This window comes from Pseudopodoces humilis, chromosome 6 (genome assembly GCF_049639895.1).
Source record: "Pseudopodoces humilis isolate 2021_Gansu_Grassland_sample_001 chromosome 6, ASM4963989v1, whole genome shotgun sequence".
Taxonomy (NCBI): domain Eukaryota; kingdom Metazoa; phylum Chordata; class Aves; order Passeriformes; family Paridae; genus Pseudopodoces; species Pseudopodoces humilis.
The window spans coordinates 43,549,643-43,572,381 of NC_142205.1; the positions used below are offsets into that span (position 1 = coordinate 43,549,643).

The 22,739-nt window shown below is 39.6% G+C and overlaps 1 protein-coding gene across 3 annotated transcripts in view; it reads left to right on the forward strand.

Annotated features, from left to right (window-relative positions):
* SH3D19 (SH3 domain containing 19) overlaps positions 1-22,739 on the forward strand; it is an 84,183-nt gene that overhangs the window by 38,934 nt on the left and 22,510 nt on the right. The window contains exons 3-8 of one of the 3 annotated variants that reach the window (XM_014259196.2): positions 1,456-1,496; positions 7,679-7,719; positions 8,601-8,643; positions 9,865-10,012; positions 10,241-10,442; positions 11,020-12,021. In XM_014259196.2, coding sequence (XP_014114671.2) covers positions 7,704-7,719; positions 8,601-8,643; positions 9,865-10,012; positions 10,241-10,442; positions 11,020-12,021 — 1,411 coding nt within the window. In that variant the 5' untranslated portion in view covers positions 1,456-1,496; positions 7,679-7,703. The remainder of the gene's footprint in view (positions 1-1,455; positions 1,497-7,678; positions 7,720-8,600; positions 8,644-9,864; positions 10,013-10,240; positions 10,443-11,019; positions 12,022-22,739) is intronic. The other 2 variants (XM_088056506.1, XM_014259190.2) reach the window with 2 other exon arrangements.

Sequence of the window (22,739 nt, forward strand, 5' to 3'; positions counted from 1 at the left end):
TCTTGAAGATAAGGCTGTATTATGATGGGACACTTTGAAAGAAAGTTAGAACTCCTTTCTGCTGAAAATGCATAGTGAAATATGACTGATAGAAATGTTTTCTAAAGCAGCCTTGCGAGCAGTGTGGATTGGGGCCAAGCCACATTTGAACTGTTTCTGAAACCAGACAGATAGGCATTGTTTATCCTAGACTAGCCAGACTGTTTCAGAAAACAGTTCCGTCAGAGCAGCATGCATTTCTAGTCTTAATTAGTTTCCAGAATGACTGTAGAGGGAGGACGTTTTTCATCCACATCCTTTTTGACTGTTTCTTTCCTCTCTCCTCCAAATCCCCCAACTCTTCATCACACTGGAGTAATTGCAGCCGTCGTGTGCATGTGGAGCTAAACTGAGCCCTGACAGAGTTGGTGTGCTGCACACCAGCAGAGCAAGAGCAGACATAAAATGCTAATGCACTCCCTGTACTAACATTCCTACTGATGAAGCCTGGTGCTGGAAGGTTTCTGGAAAAGGCTTGATTAGTATAACCTTGGTTTTTTTGTTAAGATACTGTATTCATTTGAACCAGATGCAGTCTATTTATTTTCAGCTTTTTAAAAGTCCATTCAACACTGACAGAAGCTTGTCACCAATAAATATTCTTTATCTCTTGCATTTAAAAGAGAAAAAACCCTTCTTCTCTGAACTCGTTTGTTTGTTTGTGTTGCTTTAATTCCTCTGTAGCTTAGAACAAAGTGGAAGAATATTACTACCATGTTCTTCAAATTGCAGCATTTCTGAAAGTGATAGTCAAAAATTAGATTTGATTTTTACCTGCATAAATAGTAGGGACTGCTGTATCTGTTAAATACGACATTCAGAGGAGAGGCATCAAAAACCTTAGTCTTACTAAGAAAACAGATGAGTTGGCAAAAGGAAACATTTTTCTGTCCTTGTGTATCAACAAATATTTGGTCATGTTGTCTTCCTAACCCCACCCACCAAGTTATAACTGAAAAATGTTATCTCAGCTGGAAGGGAAGACAAGTTGTTAAGTAATAGTTAAAAATATTTAGCAAAAGGGTTATAAGTTTTTATTTCACTGTGTTTTATTTATTTATGAACATGTTAAGTCATAAAATGCTTATAATCTGTTACTATGCACACCCACATGAGGCAGAATGTGAACTTCAAGACAGAAATAAAAATTGAGAGAAATAATGGATTTAATAACTGGCTTTCCATCTTTGGTGAGTCTTGAAGCCAATTTGCGACCTGGTTTTCATTAAAAGGGGTTGCATATGTTTGTATAGTCCAGGAGTTTTGGACAAATTTCTGTAAGATAGCAATGTTGGAGGAAAAAAACAGGCTTGGCAAACCCTTTACAATATATGGGGATTTTTTGTTACTTAATATTACTTAATTATTTTATCTTTGAGACATTAACCATGTTTTAATTTTTTTTTCTTCAATAAGCCAAGGACCCTTGTCATCCATAAGAGCAGCAATCAAGAGATGTAAGTTTACTTTTCCTTTTTGAGAACTATAATATTCTAAGATTGCTACATCTTTATTTTTAGTAACTGTTTAACTTGGTATGCAAAAACAAAGTAGCTGTAAGTAAGTAAGCAGTAAACTGAGTGTCTAATTTCTTTCTCTCTTTCTTTTTAGACCCATCTTTTTGTTCCTTCTTTCCAGTTGCTAACATTTTCTTATTTATGCACTAATGCATCTGTGCACAGATGTGATCCGTCTCTGAAGAGCTTGGGTTAGATGTGCCCAGTTTTTAGTTCATTTGGCAAAATAGAAGATTGTTTTATTTTAGTAGAAATTTGCAGCAACTGCTTATTCACTGTACTGGGACAGAATTAAACTCATGTACTAGGCTTGTTTTGGAAAATAAAAATCTTGTTTCTTTGGAAATTATAAATCTTGAATGAAAGTCCAAACTCTTCTTCCCTGATTTAATTCCTTTTCCCCTTTCCCTGCTCATGTTGTTTCTAGGCAGAGAGTTTCTTTAGATGCATCTTTCAAAGCATTTTATGCTGTTACTTTCTTCCCCTTTTCAGTTTTATTTCCTTTCTGTCCATGGCTTTAATTTTATATTAATGAAACAACCTTCAGGATTCTGCTATGGGGAAAAATAAATTAGTGTATGTAGTACTGATTTGTTTCTCCTGGACCTATTAGTCAGGGATTCATTAGTGTGGATTAGATTGGAGGTAGTGAAAGGGCATCATGAAAGCTTTACTAGAGCGAGTCTGCATGATGCTGTCATTTAAATGCAGCACTTAATTTGGGCTGTTGCTGCCACAGATGGAAACTGGAAAACAGAGCACCAGATCACAGAGGGCCTTTTGTGGTGGAGTCAGAAATTGATTCAGACCGCCTAAGCCCCAGTACCTTGCCAAACTGAGAAATCATCTAAGAGATCATGAAGCATTTCATATTTATGTTTTTGAAAATGTAGTAGCAAGTGAGTCTTTATTTTGAGGCATAATCACATAAAAATCCACCTGTGGCTCATGTTATTTACTTATTAACATATTAATAACTATGATGAAATATACCATATGAATTATTGAGATAATAAGCTAGCAAAATAATATCCATGTACATAGCAAGGCATTTTATATGAAACTGTAGTTCTTTGTACACCAGTACACAGTGCTATTAGGATGGACTTATATTACAATGGACACTGAATAATTCCTAACTCCTTTTGCTATTAATCTGGAAAAGTATGGTAGTTTCTGGACAAGTGTATTTTTCTAACAGAGTTAGAAATCTGTTTTTTTTTTAATTCCTGATTCTTTGGGCTCTTTTTCTCAAATTTTCAAGAAACATGGTAAGTATGTCCAGGCTTTCAACTTATCCAACTGTGGACAACATTGTGTATCCCTTTGTTTTGGTAAGTCTCTCTGTTTCTTGTGGCCAGAGAGAAAGAGGTGCCCTGACCTTTGGTGCCCTGAGCACAACTCCAGGTAGAAAGACAGACACTAATGAAAGACAGAAGGTGTCATTTTCAGTCCTGTGACTGCTCCATAGGCTTCAGAAAAGTGAGCCAAACGTAACTTGAAGGAAGCAAGCATGTGAACACAAGATCTACTCAGGAGTAATCTTTTGATCTCAGCTCTTAAAAAGTTACCCCAGGATCTTTAATGATGGTCTCAGGCCTGGACACACCACTCTTATAGAACTCCCACTGAAATCACTGAAACTGTTTCCACCAATGCCAGCACAGCAACCTGCACAAGAATGCCAAAGAAAGTAGAAAGAGGCAAGCCAAATGCTGCAGCAGTGAAACAAAGGGGAACAGTGTTTTCACTTGCTTCTCTGCTCTTCCAGACACGGGTGTCGTTAGGATGCAGGGCTACAGAAGCAAGTCTCTTATCCTAAAATGTTGGAAGAACCTGTGGGCTTGTTCTATTCTCATTCTGTCCTAAGTAAATACATGGCTGAATGAAAGATGTGTAACAGCTTGTATGCACTCTGAGGCTGTGGATTTCCATTTGGCAGTTTTGCAGCCGTTTTTGGCTGTAGGTTTTGTTTGTTTTTCATTTTGTTTGTTTTGCTTGTGGGCTTCCTAGGTACTTTTGGCTCCCACTTTTTCCCAACCAGATCAATTCCATGACCTCATTCTCTTCCCCATCTGCACAAACATTTGGGCTACCATAATGCAGGGAATGGTGCAGAGGCAAGAACATACAGCCCAAGGAAAGGTGTAGGAAGGAGTGAAGTGCCTTCATAAATCATGATTGTCAAATTTGAGTAAAACTACAGGCTTGCTCTAAGGGTGTAGTTATGAAGATTTTATTCAGCAGCAATGCCAGCCTCTATGGTGCCTAACAGTTAGATCATCTGTGAAATGGGTATAGAGGACTACCCTGGGAGTGGGAAGAGGAATCCCTGTTACCCCCATAGGTTATTTTTTTATCAGTTCTCTCCCTGAAGTTGCACAAAGAAGCACTGGAGCCAGGAAGAGGAATCCCTGTTACCCCCATAGGTTATTTTTTTATCAGTTCTCTCCCTGAAGTTGCACAAAGAAGCACTGGAGCCAGGAAACGGAGGCAGGATAGAGACTGCTGTTGGGGGTGGCATGTTCCTTCCCTTGTGCTGCTGGTGGTCTGAGCCCAAGGTGAGCAGGTTCAGGGAGGTAAAGTGAGACAAAATCTGTACAGAGAGTGGTTATTCTTTTATCACTGTGAACTCGCTATGGGGTCACATGGGTGCTAACGTTCATTCATGGGGAATCAAAAATCCAGGTTTGGAAGGGGAATTGGGCGTTACCATCTCTTCAGCTATATTCAAGCATTAAATCAACCCAGCTGTAATGTGAGACAATCTAATGTTTCCCTGAGATGGCTGGAAACAGAACCAGAAAAGGAGCAAGACCTCCCCCTTGTGCCAAGAAACAGTTTGGGAGAAAACTCTCTTATTGCAGAGATGCATGAAAAATTCCAATCACTTTGAACCTGCATGTCTTCACAACCTTTCCATACAGTAATAGTCTAATCATATGTTGGGTGAAATCAAGGCTGTTTTTTATGGTGTTGGCTTGAGGATTACCTGCTCGTTTTAGTGTTCCCTGATGAAGGATCTCTGCAGTCATGTAAGACCTTTGATATTTCAGAGATTGCAAGTGTGGCCTTCTTTCATGGGAACATCCTGTCAGTTCTTCAAACTGCATTACTTTGTAGGTAAGGGTGGGAGTGTTTGCCCACCCTTGAGGCTTTCCTTGAGATACTATAATGAATAAACTTTATTCCTAGGCATCTATATAGTGAAATAACTTCTTAGTCTAATAGTCTCCATATTTCATAGGTTTGGAAGAAATGTCTAGCCTGGTTTTAGAAAGCATTGAAAGAAGGTGTGTTTTTAAATATTAGTGCATGTCCTTGTTGTAGAAAGGCTTGGCCTATTTGAGGCTACCTCTCCAATCTTTAATGCAAAATTAAACTTGCTTTTAAAACACTCTGCAATGACAGAACTGTTCAGTATTTCATACAGGTTTGCTAATGGAAGTACGCAAATATTGTTATGCAGTGTGTACATTGTGGAAGCATTCAGTGCTCACAGCAGAACCTTATCTCTGAGCAGATCCTTAATAACTTCAATTGTCTTTGTATTGCCTTAAAAGGTTGCCTGAAAGACTGTGATTTCTAGTGTAGCTCTCTTCCAAAGGCTGAAATCTGCATGTCAGACTTCTTACAGCTTGTCTGTAGCATCGAAGTCTATTGTTTGTGGTATAGTGGCGGCTGTATTCATACAGCCATTTTGATCCCATAGTTTAAAATACCCCCTGCACCATAATCTGTATATATTTCAAATACAAATGACATATTAAGTACACTTGAAAAGTAGGACCCTGAGAAGAAACAGTAGAGGAAAAAAATCTGAAACGTAAGTATGCAGCACAAATATAATGTCCTGTGCCTCCATACATGTAAAAATAATTGGAAAAAGCCCACTAAATAGTTCTTCTAAGAAATATGTATGAAAGAGGAATCTGTAAGTCTCTGATCTGCTCTCTGTTTACAGTATTACCATTAATCCTTTATGCTATACAAGGTTAATCACATTTAGATGCCTGATTGACATTAGCTAATAAAGTGCCTCATTGACACTAACAGAAATAAATAGCAACAATGGTATGAGTTGATTTGATTCCCGCCCCCCCCCCCCCAGACCAATAAAGTTATAAGATGAATAAGTGAGGTTTTTATGCACTGAGGTTTCCCTCTCCTTCCCCTTCTGAAGCTACTTTGCTTGTTTTACATAAATACCCCTAAGCATAAGCTTTTGGAAATGTTAGTGATTCTCATCCTAAGCATTTCTTATTGTTGAAGTTGAGAAACCAGCTGTTTTCAATTGTCGTTGTATAAACCAGCGCTGAAATACATTTCCGTTGACTCCCCTGATGGAAGAGAGGTTTTTAAATCTTAAAACTGTCATAATATGAAATCTGAGGTAAAAATTGATAGTATGCTTTTTCAAGACAATCCACAAAAGGAAAGAAGAATGGATTTAAAGGATTGAAAGACCACAAGGTCAGAAAAATGGCTGCAGGTTTTTTTCTTGTGTTTTTTTTAAGTCAGATGTGTACTATATTTTAACAATTCATGTCTTCTTTCATGCACTTTTTAATTTAAATTCATTTCTTTGAAATAGTGAAGGAATAAAAGCTGTGTAAGTCTGGGGACAAGGATCATTTAGAAAGTTTGTATTTTCTTTTCCCTAGCATTTGTGGAATACCTGAGAGCAAAGATGCAGTAGCTTTCATCTCTGTTTCTACTGTGGATTTAAATCCTCTTAAGAGCTTCCAAAACAAAATATATTCTAAAAGTGTGGTTGTAAAATATTGAGACAGCAAAAGTAGAGGAGATGTTGACAGAAGGGAAGACCTTTGTGAGTGTCATTAAAAAATAAATGTTTATATGAAATGTTTATACACATGGAAGTAACTTGATTCCATTAATGCTTGAGAGATACTTTTTACCAGAAAAATGAGTACATTCTGAAAATATACATGATGGCTTGGGCATTAGTCCTTTTAAAAAGATGTGTTTATATATATATTGACTAGTAAAGTTACTTTTATATAAATATTTTAAATGTGCTGTTTTCAAGAGAGTTTATTTGTTTACTTGAATTTTGGAGCTTGATGGATTACATAATACCACAGTGGGTTTGTTTTTTTTTTTTTTTTGCCTATATTAAGAAAGGAAAAAAGTCTTTCCGGCTGTTTTTAGGTTTTTCCTGTTTAATAACTGTGATAAATAGAAGCACATTTGGAGTCTCACAGGAAGAAAGAGTTTGTAGAATTTATCCAGAAATTTAGAAATAATGAAGTAAGGTGACAGGTTTATCAATTCTGTTTTACATTCCTCATTAATTAGCTTTTATTTCTCCTGCCTTTACCATTGGAATTGGGCTATAACCCCAAGCAATTGTATTGACTGCATTTACCAAAAGAGCACTTTCTTCCATCATCTTTGCAAAAGTAGTGTTGGATTTGATTAGTTTGAGTCAGTTAGGGTTTTTTTTCCACTAATGTGTGTGTTAGATCAGTGCTGTGTTGACATCTCTGAAGAAGAAAGTGAAGGTGAGGTGTTTATTTACTTAGTCAAACAATTTTTACAGAACTGATTTAGATGGGAAATCATTTGAGGTATGCCTCTTGCTAGGATCTACCATTCTTGCCCATTCCTCTGTGGTAGGTGAGAGTATAAATGATGGGATCCTAACTTCTTTGCACCTGTATCAAGTCCTCAGTGTAAATTATTATTTTTGGAAGGGAGAAAAGGCAGACCCAAATAAACCAAAATTTTAAACTAGAAAAAGTATTCAAAGATACTTGATTTCCCTCTCCTCATTCCCACTGTGTTTCCTTGTTGAGCCATACAGTGGACATTTCCGTGTTCAGTTATATCCTTCATGGTTAATTTATTTCAAGGTAAACTTCTAAATAGCCATTGTTAAAATTGGTATGCAAGTAGAAATAAAATGTGCTTTTATTTTCATTTTTTTGGACACTATGTGGTGAATAGACATTACAGTTATCTCCTTACAACACTGGCACATGCGCTGTCGTTGCATGACTAACCCATTTGATCATGGCTTCTGGCACTCTGAAGACTTGGTTTGTTCTCCTTCACCTCCTCTTTGTCTCCTGTAACCCCTTCTTTTTTTCCTCTAGCACTCATGAATAGTGCACATCCAAAATGCCCTGTCGAAGAGGTATGTCTGACACAACACTCTGCAGCTCTTCAATCAAGTATGCTTTGCTGATTTCGGCTAATGATGCTGTGATGTTGCACAATAAGATGCTACCACTTCCTTAAATTGCACTAGCTATGCAAAAAATTTTTCCCTTGGTTAATTTGTTTTTCACTCTAAAGAAATCCAAATGAAAATGCAATGTGGCCATTGAAAAAAAATTACTTGAATGTTAATATGGCAAAACCAGAAAAATAAAGAGGTCAGGATTTGCTTATTTTATGCAACTTAAAACACATGGTTTGAAAAAAAAGTTTCTGACTCTTAATCCACAAGTGATTTAAACTTTAGCAAATAATCTAGCTGGGAACATTTAATATTTTATTTTTACATGGAGGAGGGTGAAATATCTTTTTAGGTTCTGTGCCTTAGTACCTTTCCCTTCTATAAAACAAACAGAAAGAGACATTAAATAAGATTAAAGAGCACATCTCAGAAATTATCCATCAAAAGGAAAAGCCTGATATGTTTAACACTTCTTTTTGTTTAATTCATGTATTGTTTTAATGAAAGGAAAATAAGTTTCAACTCTAGAGTCCCCACAATGCAGAATATAGGAAGATGTGGGAAGGAAGAAGACAGGGGACAGGACCTGGTGGTAACTTGGACATAGACTTAAAATTATTATGAAACTCCACTCTGAATATTTTAAAATCTTCTCATATTTAATACAAACATTTTTTTTAAACTTGGCCAGTCTTAAAATCTGGGATTTATGATCAGATGCTCTATGTTCTGCATTTCATTGATAGTGGACTGGTAAGGGCTCTGCTATTACCCTCATACTGCTGTGGCAGTATATTTTAACCTCTTCAATACTTTTGTTTCTTTTCTTTAAATAGCTTCTCGGACCTCTAGCCATAGTGATCAACAGAGGGATAGAAGGTATGGTGCTGTTATTTATATTGCAATTCGGTGCTACTGTAAAACTTGTTAGATTGTGTCCCAGTATTACTTTTTATGGCTTTCTCCTCTGGTTTATTTTATTCCTTCTCTCTATCCTTAGTGTGTTTAGAGTAGACTTGAAAAAAAGTAGAAACACTTTGATTTTTAAGCATGATAGTTTAAGAGTTTGAGGAATTCTCTCATCAACTTTTGTATGTGTCCTCAAAAAGGGAATGCAACCAGCCATCAAACCTCTGCAGAACTGTTTTATTTTTCTGACATCTATGTACTGGATCACTTCACAATGAAAATAAGCGCACTTTCAAGCCTCCTTTCAGTTTCTCAAAGGGTATTGAGAAAGGAGGTCACCAACCTGGATGGCTGGTGAACTGAGTCTGCCATTATTTTAGATGTGAAGGAACTGTACCCTTCATTTTTTTAAATTGTTTTTTAAATAGTTTTATAAGTTATGCTTCTGCAGCTTTATTTCTGTCTGCAGACAAAAGCTTCTGTAAGCAGATGCTTTATCTACTCACAAAAGTCCCTTTTGACAGTGGAAGTTTTGTGAGATTCTGGATGGATCAGTGGTGCTGCAGGGACCGTGGCCTGGCAGCACACGCCACCCCTGCAGCTGATGCTCTGAAAGAGCAGTAACAAACCAGGGGTGCTACCTGTGGGTCCTTCACTGTCATGGAAGTCTCTGTAATACTGGGTGAGGGAAGCAAATAGGCCCCAAAGGCCTTTTGAGGCTTGTTCTGCCCCACTTTAGCACCCTGGAAGGTTTCCCTTTGGATCTGAGGATACAAAAGTTTTTAGGTATCCAGCCAAGAAACAGTTTTAACTACCCTACTGTTTTCAGATTGTAGCAGGCTGAGGGCAAACACATGATTAGTTCTCATTATCCTGTGAAGAACTAAGACGTCTGCCATCTAATTGAGTTACACTTGTGTTTAAGTACTTTAAGCATTTAAATTATTTCACTGAAGCAAATAAACCTACTTTTTGGCTAAGGCATTTAATTAGGGGCTTTGAATGGAAGCATAAGTGTTTGTTAGAAAGGTCAGGTAAGTTGCTTTGAAATGAGAGAAAGATACCTTTAGTTAAATCAGAAAGACCTGAGCTGTTTTTATTTCCCATTCTGTGAAATCCTTGGACTGTTGTACTTAAAAGAACTATTTGTAGGTATTTTAGGTAATTATTCCCCCTTGCCTTCATTTCCAGGCGTCCTGAAATTACAATAGTTGCTGCTGAACCCCTCCGGCCATCCTCCTGGTTTCCAGGTGCAAGTCCTGTCACTCCTCAAGGATTAGGATTCCCTTCTGCTTCATCTCATGCTCAGTGGAGGAGAAATGAGCATCTTCCAGCTGAGGTGATTGTGAATTTACATGAGGCATTGTTTGATTTACAAAGGTAAAAAGCTCATTAGGTTAGAGAGGAGCAGTTTTTGCTTGCTCAGACTTTCATCACATTGAATTGAAGACTATGACAGTGTTCTTTTCCTCTGTATATGTTAATTAAGTATTCTTTCATTCACATGCCAATTTTTATTTTTAAAGTATCATTTCTGGATGTACCTTAATATTTATCTATTTTGTAGCTTCCGCCATCGTACGAGCAGGTGATAAAAGAAATCAATCAAGTGCAAGTCAATACAACAAATAACAATAATGCTGCTGCTCCTAGACATACCACTACTTCTGCAACACAAACTGACTTTCCAGAGGAACTAATCAGTCATTTGCCAGGAAATAATGTGAAAACTAGTGTGCCTACACACTGGGAATCTGCAGGCTGTCGAGGTGAGGTATTTTGAATTTCTCTGTGATGAAAACCTTACTCTGTCTCCTGATGATGCACTTTATTGTTGGTCTGTGCACCATTTAATATGAATAACAGTTAAATTTCTATAAAAACCCTTTCTTCTGAAAAGCTACTATTGCATTCAGAGTATCATTAAATCTTGAAAGTTATATTCAATTAATCTAAAATGACAGTCAGAACTTTGGGGCCAGAGGAGCTGAGACATCTTATCAAAATAGAAGTACTTCATACATTCAGACTGAAAAGTGCAAAACAAGCTTGGGAAGCTGCTGTACTCCTCTTTAGTCTGGATTTTGTCTGCATGCCCCTCAATGCTACAAGTTAACAGGAGGTTTTGAATTCAACTTGTAGATACCATGCATTTCAGCAATCTTCAGCTTATTCCTAAAGTTTGTATATTTTTCTATTCATCTTTTTAGGAACAGACTTTATTTTTACAAGCACCAGTAGAGTTCTTAATGAAAGCCATCATATTTACTATTCTGATGGCTGTCAAAAAACAACACAAATTAAATGTTCTGGAATAGATAAGTAAAACCTTTTATTTTCTGTTAGCAGGGCAGAGTCCTCTTAAACCTCCTAGACCTCCTGTATCTCTTCTGAGTAAGTCTTCTGCAGAAAATGAGAATCCCTTAATAGTCTTCGAAAATCCTGAAGGTCAGAGGTGCCAAGAAAATCCCAGTGCTGTGATATGTCCTGTGCCAAAGCCAAGATCAAGAAGCAATCTCAGACCTGTGGTCAAAAGTACTGAAAGTAAGATAGACAGTGAAGAAGAATTGAACCAGTCTACTGCAAGACAGCAGCAGCCTCCAATTCAGCAGTCACCTCTTCTAGATGAAGACAGCTTACTAGACAATCACCTGGTGATGGACAGCATGAGTACAGAAAGGAGCCAAAATAGTATTGTTTCAAGGATCAAAGTTTTTGAATCCCAAGGCACTAATGATACCTCAGGATTATCAAAAAAGCCAGAAATTGCCCCTCGTTCGTTTGTCCCAAGATCTGTTACTACAAAGAAGCCAGTGATTGCTCCAAAGCCAGGGGTGGGCAGAATTTCAGAAGAGTGGGATGCATGGACCGAAAGCAAATCAACACCTTCCAAGGAATTGCAGCCTCAGCCTGAAATAGTTGGGAGCAGTGTTGTAACCAAACCTGAACTGCCAAAGAAGCCCAAACCTGGCCTTGTTAAAAGTAGCAGTAGTGATTTTCTCGATTCAAGGAGTGGATCAGTTGCAGAAAACAGTGATGGACAAAAGAGATTTCCTGTTCCTGCTCCAAGGCCTCTTGTTCCTAAAAAGTCATGTTACTCAGAAAATCCTGCTCGTTCTTTGGCCTCACTAAAACCAGTTGCTGCTCCTCCACGGCCTTCTGCATCTGCCCAAGAAAAAGTTTTTAAGTCTCTGGGGGAATTGTCCCCTGCAGCCAATTCCTCAGCACCTGCTTTGCAAAATAAACTAGATGTGGAAGGAGATCTGATCAGTTTTGATGATGATGATATTTTACCCCTGAGTCCAGCTGGTGGAGTTAAAGATAGCGTCGGTTCTGAAGCAGCAGCAGGTAAGAAGAAATTTTTTTTCAACTGTCACCATGGTTCTTCTTTGCAGGTGTATCCTGTGTGAGTTACATCTGCCTGTCTTGTTGGGGTTTATGTGTGTAAGAAACTTTTGGTTTTCTGTTATGTCAAGATCCCTGTGAAATTACATGGATTTTGAGACTCAGTAGGTTTCAAGGCTGTATAAATCTCAGAACTTGTTGGCTGGATATATTTTGTGATTACTAAAATAATGATAAAAGACAATCATATATACTAGATGTCACTTCCAGATTGTGTCACAATTCTCTCTGGGGAACTTGGGACAGCTTATCTCTCACCATCTAATGTGACTAATTTATCTGAGTGCCTTTAGCTCTGTAGTGGAAACCTACATCTGAAGAAGGAGCAGTGTTTGTGGTATATGGGAACACTCATGATCAAACATACTGGGGTGGTCTGTCCATCTCACCAATGCGTACTTATTTTCTCTGTCGTCTCTGTCTTGTCTTGTCATATGACTGTTTTGTAACACAACTGCAGCTTCAGGAGTTTCTTAATAACTGAAAATAATTATTTCATGTGGACAGATCAATTACTAGAACTACATTCCTTTCATAAACCTTGTTTGATACTATTAGGCACTTGGGGGTCAATTTTTTTAGTGCTGTTTTAGGTAGTTTAAGACACAAGTGGGTGTTGGGCTGTCATTACATTTTATAGCAATAGGTTTTGCCATCTTAATATTCAATATGTCTGGTTTAGTTCACCAGTCCCACTGCAGGGACTCTCCAGGGAGAGTTCTGTTTTAAAACAAAGGGTGCGTCATACAAAATGCTTGTTTAAGGAATTAGCTATGATTTTAATTTTTTTTTTTTTACCTCATCTATTGGGTTTGTGTGGCCAGGTTTTGCTATTGTGGGGTCTACAGGGGTGGTTTTTCTGAGAAGCTGCCAGGAACTTCCCCCATGTCCAACAGGGTGGGAGGGATCCCATGCTGAAGTAGGGGAAGTGTGGGAAGTTCGCCGCTGATGAGGAAGGAGCAGCAGAGACAACATGTGATGAACTGACCACAGCCCCCATTTTCATCCTCCTGTGCTGCTTCAGGCAGGAGGTGAGAAAATTGCAAGTGAAGTTGAGACTGGAAAGAAGGGAGGGGTGAGAGTACTGTTTTTAAGATTTAGATTTATTTCTCATTACCCTTCTCTGATTTGATTGCTAATAAAGTCAAGTAATGTTTCCTCAAGTCAAGTCTATTTTGCCATGATGGCAGTTGGTGAATGATCTCTCCGTGCTTTTAGCTTGGCCCCAGAGCATTTTGTTACATTTTCTCTCCCTGTTCATTGGAGGAATGGAGTGATAGAGTAGCTCTGGGGGGCACCTGACATCCAACCAGGGTTAACCCACCATACATCATTTATCATCTTAACTTTCACAGAAGAGCAGTGTAGATGCTATGTAGTTGTCATGGTAAATCAATATTAATGATCTTTAATAAATGCAATTTCTTCACAGTTCGTGAATTATATTATCAGATGAAGTTCCAATTTGTAATTGTTTCTGCTCTGTATTGTCATAAAAGTCCCAAGGCAGATGTAGAAAGTTCCCTTAAAGTTTTAAATTGCTAAGATTGGTGTGTAAAGACATACAGTTCTCAGGGGACCTTATGAAAGCAGTGAAAATAAGGCAACAAAAGATCCCATAGGAGAGGTGAGTATTTCAACATGGATACAAGACCAATTTTTTTGGGGCTGACAGATTCCAGGAACCAAAACCAAATGTCACCGAAACTGAAATGAGGCAGGAGTACAAGATGACTGGAGAGGTGTTTTGCACTTATGTCAAGGAAATGTATGGCTGATGGTGTTTACGTAGGAACAGCGGCATGATCATTGTGTCTGGAGACTGGTGTCATGGAGTACATGTGGATGGTTTTAAAAGAAAAGTCATTTAGGGTAAAACTTTCATAGTTTCAGTCATTTTATTTTGATTAATAGATGTAACAAATAGAAGAAAAAGGTACCTTTTCTAAGTAGTAGGCAAGGAAAGACAATATTTACATTTTGAAAATGGCTAAAAAGGAAAATCACGTTTTAGCTATGTACACTAAAAGACAGACTTACCCCCAACCTCGAAAAATTATTTAACACTAATTCATCCCTTAAATCAGAGGTTGAGTGATCACAGATGAAAATCACCTGAGAAATACAGCTTTCATGATGAAGTGATAAGAGTGTCGTTCTTACTCTTTCTTGTTCGTGCCCTAGATGTTATTGGTCATTTAATTAAGAAGAAAATGCTTTCCATCCTCATGGTTAACAGAGGAATTATGCATATAATAGTTTCCTGACTTCCTAAGTCACCTGGCCATGATTTTATTTATTCAATAAAACGTCATCTGTGCTGCAATCACTTCTAGCCTACTGAAGAGAAAAACTTATGGCAGTTACCACTTTATCACACTGTAAAATTAGGACTAATTCCCGATTTTTGCTGGCGTTTTTGAACTCAAGACCATACCCTCTACCCTGGATAACTAACACTGCAGTGTCTTGACAGAGCATCCACAAGAACAACACTGGCTCTCTGAAAATGAGGCAGCACAGAGCACTAGCACTAGCTATTTCTCATGTTCCCATAGGAACAGCTTAGGATGTGCAAGATGAATCCATGGTAAAATGTTTCATGAAGGCAGGAAGAGAAGCTCTAATCTTGCCCCCAGTTCCCCAGACCTTTGCATTTCTTACATATTTGTCATTGTCATTGCTTAGCAAAATGACAATGCTCTGCTTGTTGTTATGGCAACCCTAGGAAAGGAAGAAGGCTTTTATGCAGGGGTGTTGGAAACCAAGCCCCAGCATCTTGTTTGTCAGAGAGCAGCGTTACGTCGGACATTGCAGTGTTACCAGAGCTGCTTTTTGTCTGGTACAGCACAGGTGTGATAGGCCAATGTAAACAGAACTGGAGGGATCAATCCCTGCTGCTGCTGACTCCTGCTGTGAAAGGAGGAAGGGCAGGTGTTCAGTGGATGATGGGGAGGGCACAGAAGGCAGAAGATGAAGTGAGCATATGAATGAAAAGGTGAAAGAGGCAAAACGAAGTTTAGAGTCTCCACAGCAATTTAGTTGACTGATGTAAGACATCAGCTTCCTCTAACAGAAAGCCCCCACCTCCACAGTAAGTGGAAGATATTTGAATACTATAAATGTGCTAAGATTAACAGTGTTGGCAACAAACCAGCTTAGTTTCACCAGTCTACACGTCAGTGTTTAACTGGTAGTTCAACTACCAAAACTAGCTGAATGATTCAAGTTTTTGTCAGTGTTTGACAGCATCTCCAGCAGCACAGCCGTTACCTGAGAGATTTTACCCTTATCCAAGCATAACAATTTTGTCCTTGTCCAGTCTGTATGAAGAGGGGGACCATTCTGATGCAAACAGGGACTCCGGATCCTGAGATTTCTTATAAAGCTTTCAGCAGCCACTCAGAGAGTTGAAGTCTGTGGGGCCTTTGGAAGCTGCAAAATTCAGAGGTGAATTGTGACAGAATCTTGCAGCCAACTCATGATGCTGACCCACGGGAAGAGCCAGGAAGGAAAAGTCAGGAATGACAAATCTGTAGAACTGCTTTGTCATCAGCCAGAACAGTTTTAAGTGCCATAATTTTGGACTCAAAGGCTAATGTTCAAAGCCATTTGTATCCTAATGAAATTACTTCTATTTGAGTCAGTCATTTAAAATGTGGAGGCATCTGTTTGGAACTCTACACCTTTTAGTTTTAATGCTTTGATGATAGTTGTGATATTTTGGATCATCTGGGTTATTTTTGCTTTTCTTTTATGTCTGATAACAGGGACTTGTGCTGTTCCTGGTGGTTAGAAGTTTTGGTAATCTATCAGGTGGGCTTAGTTCTCTCTTACCCATTTTTACAAGGGCTTGGAAATAAAATCCTAGTGCAAGTTTAACTGTGTACATTTCACAGCTTCAGAAGATCCATGATTTTACCTCTAACTTGTATTAGTTGTTATCTCAAAGCATGTAGTGTACCTGCTTGCTAAACATTATGAGAATGTACTTTTTGAACAAAGATCAGGTAATGGTGCATTTAGAGCACACATTTAAATTAAAACTTGGAGGTGATATTGCTGAAATGTTTTTATTTCTTTTCACATTTAGGGAGCTCTCCTCTCCTCTCCTCTCCTCTCCTCTCCTCTCCTCTCCTCTCCTCTCCTCTCCTCTCCTCTCCTCCTCCTCTCCTCTCCTCCTCTCCTCTCCTCTCCTCTCCTCTCCTCTCCTCTCCTCTCCTCTCCTCTCCTCTCCTCTCCTCTCCTCTCCTCTCCTCTCCTCTCCTCTCCTCTCCTCCTCTCCTCTCCTCTCCTCTCCTCTCCTCTCCTCTCCTCTCCTCTCCTCTCCTCTCCTCTCCTCTCCTCTCCTCTCCTCTCCTCTCCTCTCCTCTCCTCTCCTCTCCTCTCCTCTCCTCTCCTCTCCTCTCCTCTCCTCTCCTCTCCTCTCCTCTCCTCTCCTCTCCTCTCCTCTCCTCTCCTCTCCTCTCCTCTCCTCTCCTCTCCTCCTCTCCTCTCCTCTCCTCTCCTCTCCTCTCCTCTCCTCTCCTCTCCTCTCCTCTCCTCTCCTCTCCTCTCCTCTCCTCTCCTCTCCTCTCCTCTCCTCTCCTCTCCTCTCCTCTCCTCTCCTCTCCTCTCCTCTCCTCTCCTCTCCTCTCCTCTCCTCTCCTCTCCTCTCTCTCTCTCCTCTCCTCTCCTCTCCTCTCCTCTCCTCTCCTCTCCTCTCCTCTCCTCTCCTCTCCTCTCCTCTCCTCTCCTCTCCTCTCCTCTCCTCTCCTCTCCTCTCCTCTCCTCTCCTCTCCTCTCCTCTCCTCTCCTCTCCTCTCCTCTCCTCTCCTCTCTCTCCTCTCCTCTCCTCTCCTCTCCTCTCCTCTCCTCTCCTCTCCTCTCTCTCCTCCTCTCCTCTCCTCTCCTCTCCTCTCCTCTCCTCTCCTCTCCTCTCCTCTCCTCTCCTCCTCTCCTCTCCTCTCCTCTCCTCTCCTCTCCTCTCCTCTCCTCTCCTCTCCTCTCCTCTCCTCTCCTCTCCTCTCCTCTCCTCTCCTCTCCTCTCCTCTCCTCTCCTCTCCTCTCCTCTCTCCTCTCCTCTCCTCTCCTCTCCTCTCCTCTTCCTCTCCTCTCCTCTCCTCTCCTCTCCTCTCCTCTCCTCTCCTCTCCTCTCCTCTCCTCTCCTCTCCTCTCCTCTCCTCTCCTCTCCTCTCCTCTCCTCTCCTCTTCCCTCCTCTTCTACTCTTCCCTCTCCTCTCCTCCCCTCCCCTCCCCTCTCCTCTCCTCTCCTCCCTCCCCCCCCCCTCCCCCCCCCCCCCCTCCCCTCCCCTCCCTCCCCTCCCTCCCTCCCCTCCCCTCCCCTCCCCTCCCCTCCCCTCCCCTCCCCTCCGAAACAGCATATACTTCACTGCTTGCTCTGTGCCTCACATAGCAGAACTGAATTTAAACCAGATGCTTTGAAAAGTAGTTCAGAGAGTGCCTTACCTTACCAGCAGGAGACAGCTCTACATTTTGATATCTTCATTACGTTCAGGTCGAACAGAACTACTGCATTTCTTAATTGTCTTATCTGTCTGTCTGTCTGTCTAACTACTTTATTGTGCTATAAAGGTCCATTTCTGTCTCTGCTGAGAAAAAAATCCTACCACAGCAATGCTGCTATCCATTTATATGTATTGTTGCTTCTTGTGGCATGAATGGTGGCATTTGTGTGACATTATAGACAATTCAGAAAAACTGCTGCTTGAGTAACTCTAGATTTGTCTGCTGTGGGGGTATTGCCCAGCTGCTTGATTTTAATTGCTTCCTCAGGACGCAAAAGAAAGGGGAAAAAAAAAAAGGAAATATTTCTAACTGGTAGATTAGTCCAGACATATCATCAAACTAATGCAGCTTTTCTTAAGGTTCAGCTGTGTTTCTGATGACTCTTATTGTGGTTATTTTCAAGACACCTGTCTCCTTTTTTACTTACTGACAAATTATCACCCCCAAAAAGAATGAGCTGTCTTATCCATTTTAATCTGCTCTTTGGCATAAAACCCTGTAAAAACAGTTTTTACCTGAGGACATGCTGCTCTTGGAGACAGGGGTCTGTGCTGTGTCCTGTTGGTTCTGCTGCAAGGTTCACAGTCTCCAGGAGAAGTGATAACAAGCATCCATTAACTCTTCAGTCACTTCAGATACTTGCTTAGTGGATATAAATTGGAGTCTTTGAGGACCTTGAAAGCTGGCACAGGAGAGGAAACAAATAAGGTTTTTAAATCATAGCTACGCAATAGATGAGTAGCCCTTTAGGTTGTCAAATGCAAATTAATTTGGTGTGAGTTCCAGGTCCATAGATGCTGTGAAGTAACACACAAGTAATAATGTTCTTAAGATCTGTCTTTTCTGATAATTAAACCTGTTTATTTTACAATATTTAAAATGGAGATATCCTTTGTTCACAGTTTGTCAAAGAACAACAGAATGATGATTTAAAGGAAAATGTTTATTAAAAAAAACTTTTTTTTTTTTTGCTGAAAGCATGTGAGATTCTTGCAAGAGAGTAGATAGGTATTTTAAACAATGCTATAAGCTACCTTGTTCTTCACATTCTCAATGAAAAAAAATATTTTGTATGTCCAACTGTTTCCCATTACCTGCTTTGGAAATTTCCAACTTGCCTGTTTTGGGGCATTTGAATCTCTTGGCAATAAAAAGTCATTTGTTCACCTGGCAAGAATAGACAAGGCCATGTTTCTTAATCTTCTGGGTAATTTGGGGGTATATTTTCTTGGTCACCTACTGTATGTCCAAATACCTTCCAGCATCTAATTTTTGAAGTCAGACCAGGTTGTGCAACCAATTTCTAGCAACATGCCCTCACAGCTGACCTGTTCTGTGCCGGAGGTTTGATCAGAGACCTCCTGAAGACTCTTGCAATCTGAACTATCCTAGTCTTACTTCAACTAGAAAATTAGATCAGTGATAGAGGAGTAGCCTTCAAACTCTCCCATAATAGCTCGTGCTGATATGTGCAGTATTTTTGTGCCAAAGGCAGTGTAATTTCCATCACTTTACTAGTACAGATGAACGATGAACCAAATGGTTATACTTTTAGATGCACACAGGTGCGAAGTGTGGGCATTCCCACACTTAGAGAGAAGCGCTGAAAGCTTGGAAAAGGTCCATCTGTATCTCTCTATATGTACAAGTAGATTGGGTGTTGTTTTCTACCCCATGTATGCTTTTATTGCCATTAAGTGTTACAGAAGTCTGAGAAGTTTTGCTATTCTAGTAGTAAATTTTATTTTATCTGCTCTCCAGCTTTCTGACTACATGGATGAGATTTCATTCATTGCTCAGTTAAGGACAGCTTGCATTTTCAATAAGTGCATTTAAGTCAAATCTTCTGTGGCATGTCTTGACATTTTTTTCCTATAATTTACAGAGACTACAAAACTGTGCAATTCTTTGTCTTTGTGCGTTTCTGCCACACTGATGGCTAGGCTCTTTCGGCAGAGCAGATTTGCTTGCCTCTCCTCCAGTTTTAAGTCTGAAGCAGTACTGAGTCTCCTCCGAAATGATGCTGCATTCCTTTTATTTGAATGAGCTGGTCTAATCTCCTAGCATTAGGAGAATACCAAGAAGCCTGAGTGTCACCTGAACTTACTTTCAGGTTATGCACAGATGAGATGCTGAAAGAGCCTGCATCCCATTGTCTCTCTTTTTTTTCTTTTTTTTTTTTTAATTTTCTGGTCTCTTAAAAGTTACAGTCATGAATAGAACATGACAATGTTCCATGCAGAGGGAGCTGAAAATTTCATAATTTGTGAAAGGTGGTGTAGTCCATACAATTTTCTCTGTGTCAGAAATCCATTTCTGAAAACAGTGAACTGTTAATTTTATTGATGAAAAGTTCTGTGGAAAGCAGATTGGTAAAAACACTGATGCTGAAATTTAGATACCATACCTGTCTAATATATCTCTTTATTGTTGTAAATAGGTTGAGATTTAAAATGTCTGAGTGAACATCAGACTTCTGATAGTGACATTTCACAGTGTTTCTTGAGAATGAACCCCATTCTTTGAGGTGTTACCTGTCAGGTTTCCATTGAATCTCTGGCTATATTATTAGGAGGGACCTGTTGTTGATAATCTTCCCCCAAGTATGGGTTGATTATGCTTCCATAAACACCAGGGTGCTTCCATGGGGCTAGGTTTTAATAAAACTATTAAACCTAATAAAATTTGATGAGGTCTGTTCCTGGAAGTCTCTGGTAACAATACTGTTCTGTGTGAAGGGAATGTGGGAGTTTTGCCTTTAACAGCTGGTTTAAGTTTTTAATTTAAACCCCAAAAGTAGACACAGTTGCATGCTTCTGTAGTGACAAGTGTTGTAATATCAGCATGCACACCTTTGTACTCCATTGTTCTCATGTGTGCTGAGTACTTCTTGCAGGACTGAGTATCTTCACAACAGATAGTCCTGTCTGGGCTTTTAGCTTTCCACTTGCTGTTTGTTTCAAGATTCCCCTTATTGCTGTTACCATCTTTCTACCTCTCACTTAAAGACTAACAATAAATATATCAGGAAGATACCCATCTGTCCTTCTTGCATGGGGAAACCTACTGCTTCTTCTGTAACCTCATTTTTAATTTTAAACAAGGGTGGTCTATGTCAATGGAGGGATAAAAGGTTGTTTCTCCAAAACTGTTGAAAGAAAGGAGATTATGTATGGTTTATTTGAATACATAGCTTGCGTTTGTCTTTCCTGCAAACAAGCACAGTAATATATGTTATCACATAACCCTTTCAAACAGAAGCTCTTAAAAATGAGACTAAGGAAGCCACAGACTTTAAGTATTATTATAAAACTTTAATAAAAAAAAAATCAATAGAAGTCTGTTGATATGTCTTATGAAAAATTACTTGCAGATTAATTTCCTTGAGCTGAGAAGCTTTAAATGACTACATTAACAATTCTGTTTTCACACCTCCATGAATTATGCTCAAACTATGCCCAGTTGTTGTTAAACAACATAAAAATTTGATATGTTGTCAGTCTCATTGCACAAAGCAGCACAGTCATTTTCTCAGCCAATTTCTGCTGCAAGCACTGGGGAATGGAATAACACAAACAAGGTAATGAGTTTTAAACTAATTATGAGGTGACAACAGTATAATTGAACATAAGATAATGAGTGGAAAACTAACGTTCATCAAATGGTTTTCTCAGCCTTAGAAATTGCTTTTCTCAGACTTAAAAATTGTCAGATGTATTGATGTAGAGACCTCTGTCAACTGCTGAATGGTCAAGAAAACTGTTTTTATACATAGCAGTGATTAACAGCTGACAAACAGCAATTTTTTTACAGTTTTTAAATCTCCATTAAATTTATGAGACTACAGAACTGTGATTGTTTGGGATATTTAGAACATTTCCACTTTGTCTCTATACTTTCATAAGATGGAGGCTTTGGAAAACTGTTTCCTCGTTTTTCATGCAGAACTTGCAGAACCTTACCCTGAGAGGTGCTCTGTGTGCCAGAGTGCTCCTTATGGCCATACTGTGTCAAGGAGCCTGTGACTTAGCCCAGCTCACCTTTCCTCTGCTCATCCTGCATCTCCAGCTTCCCAATAGGCAAATGCAGCTTTGAGCCCATGCTGCCTCACCAGGGTCACTCCTCAAATCTGATGTAGATTTGCCAGATAAAAGAGAACAAAGCCCAGTTTCAGGGTTTGGGTTTTTTTCAGCTGTACTTGAAGTCGCTCTGAACACCAGGACAAAACTTAAGGTTTGATAAATCATCACGTCTTTTTTAATGCAGTTCAAGTGTCAGCATTGTAGCTAGCAGATGGAGGTATAAAAAGAGTAGAATAATATTGCAGGCATGCTCCAGTGGTCCAACCTCATGTGCTAATCCATGCTAACTTGAACAAAATGTTGTTTCACCCTTACATTCTAAAGCATTGTGGATTGCCTGTACATCTTTGGGCACGATATGATGGAGCTATCTTTTGTCTAGATGGTAACAGAGTTTATTTTTAACTGTAGCCTGTATACCTTTATCTGTAGACAACTTGTTGACCTGCCATGATCCTTTGTACCTGAAGTGTACATTGACAGCTGTTGTACAAGCAACCTGACAGAAGGAATTGATTTGCTTGATTCCTGATTAAAATGTGATCTGAAGGTACCTGGGTGGGTTTCTGGGGAACCTGTAGGCAGGTTGGCTTTAAGAGAGGCCATGGCACAAATCCACACAGCACACCCGTACGGGATGTATCTGCCTGTGAAGAAAGCCTTAAGCAAGGGGCTAGTGGGAGGTGGACATCTGAGCAGGGTGAACATGCACGGGCCCTGTGGAATGTTGTCCCTGCTGTTGTGACAGCTGCACACTGGCAGCAGGAGCTGGGGGCACTGCCAGAGCGGGCTGATGGCAGATACACCAGCAAGGGGGAGCTGTGGCCATGGAGTCATGTGCATGTGGGAGGTTCATAAATAAATACTGCATTTCTGGACTTTCTTAAATTTTACATGAATTGCCAGGCACAGATATACAGTCTTGCTCAGATTGGATTGTATTGTGACATAACTGCTTTTTCTAAGTGTCAAAGATAAAATTTCATCAAATACAGATTTTTCCAACTTTGTCAGGAAGTCTGGTAGTAGTTTTGGGAAAGGGCATGCTTATATTAAAGTCATGAGGAATTC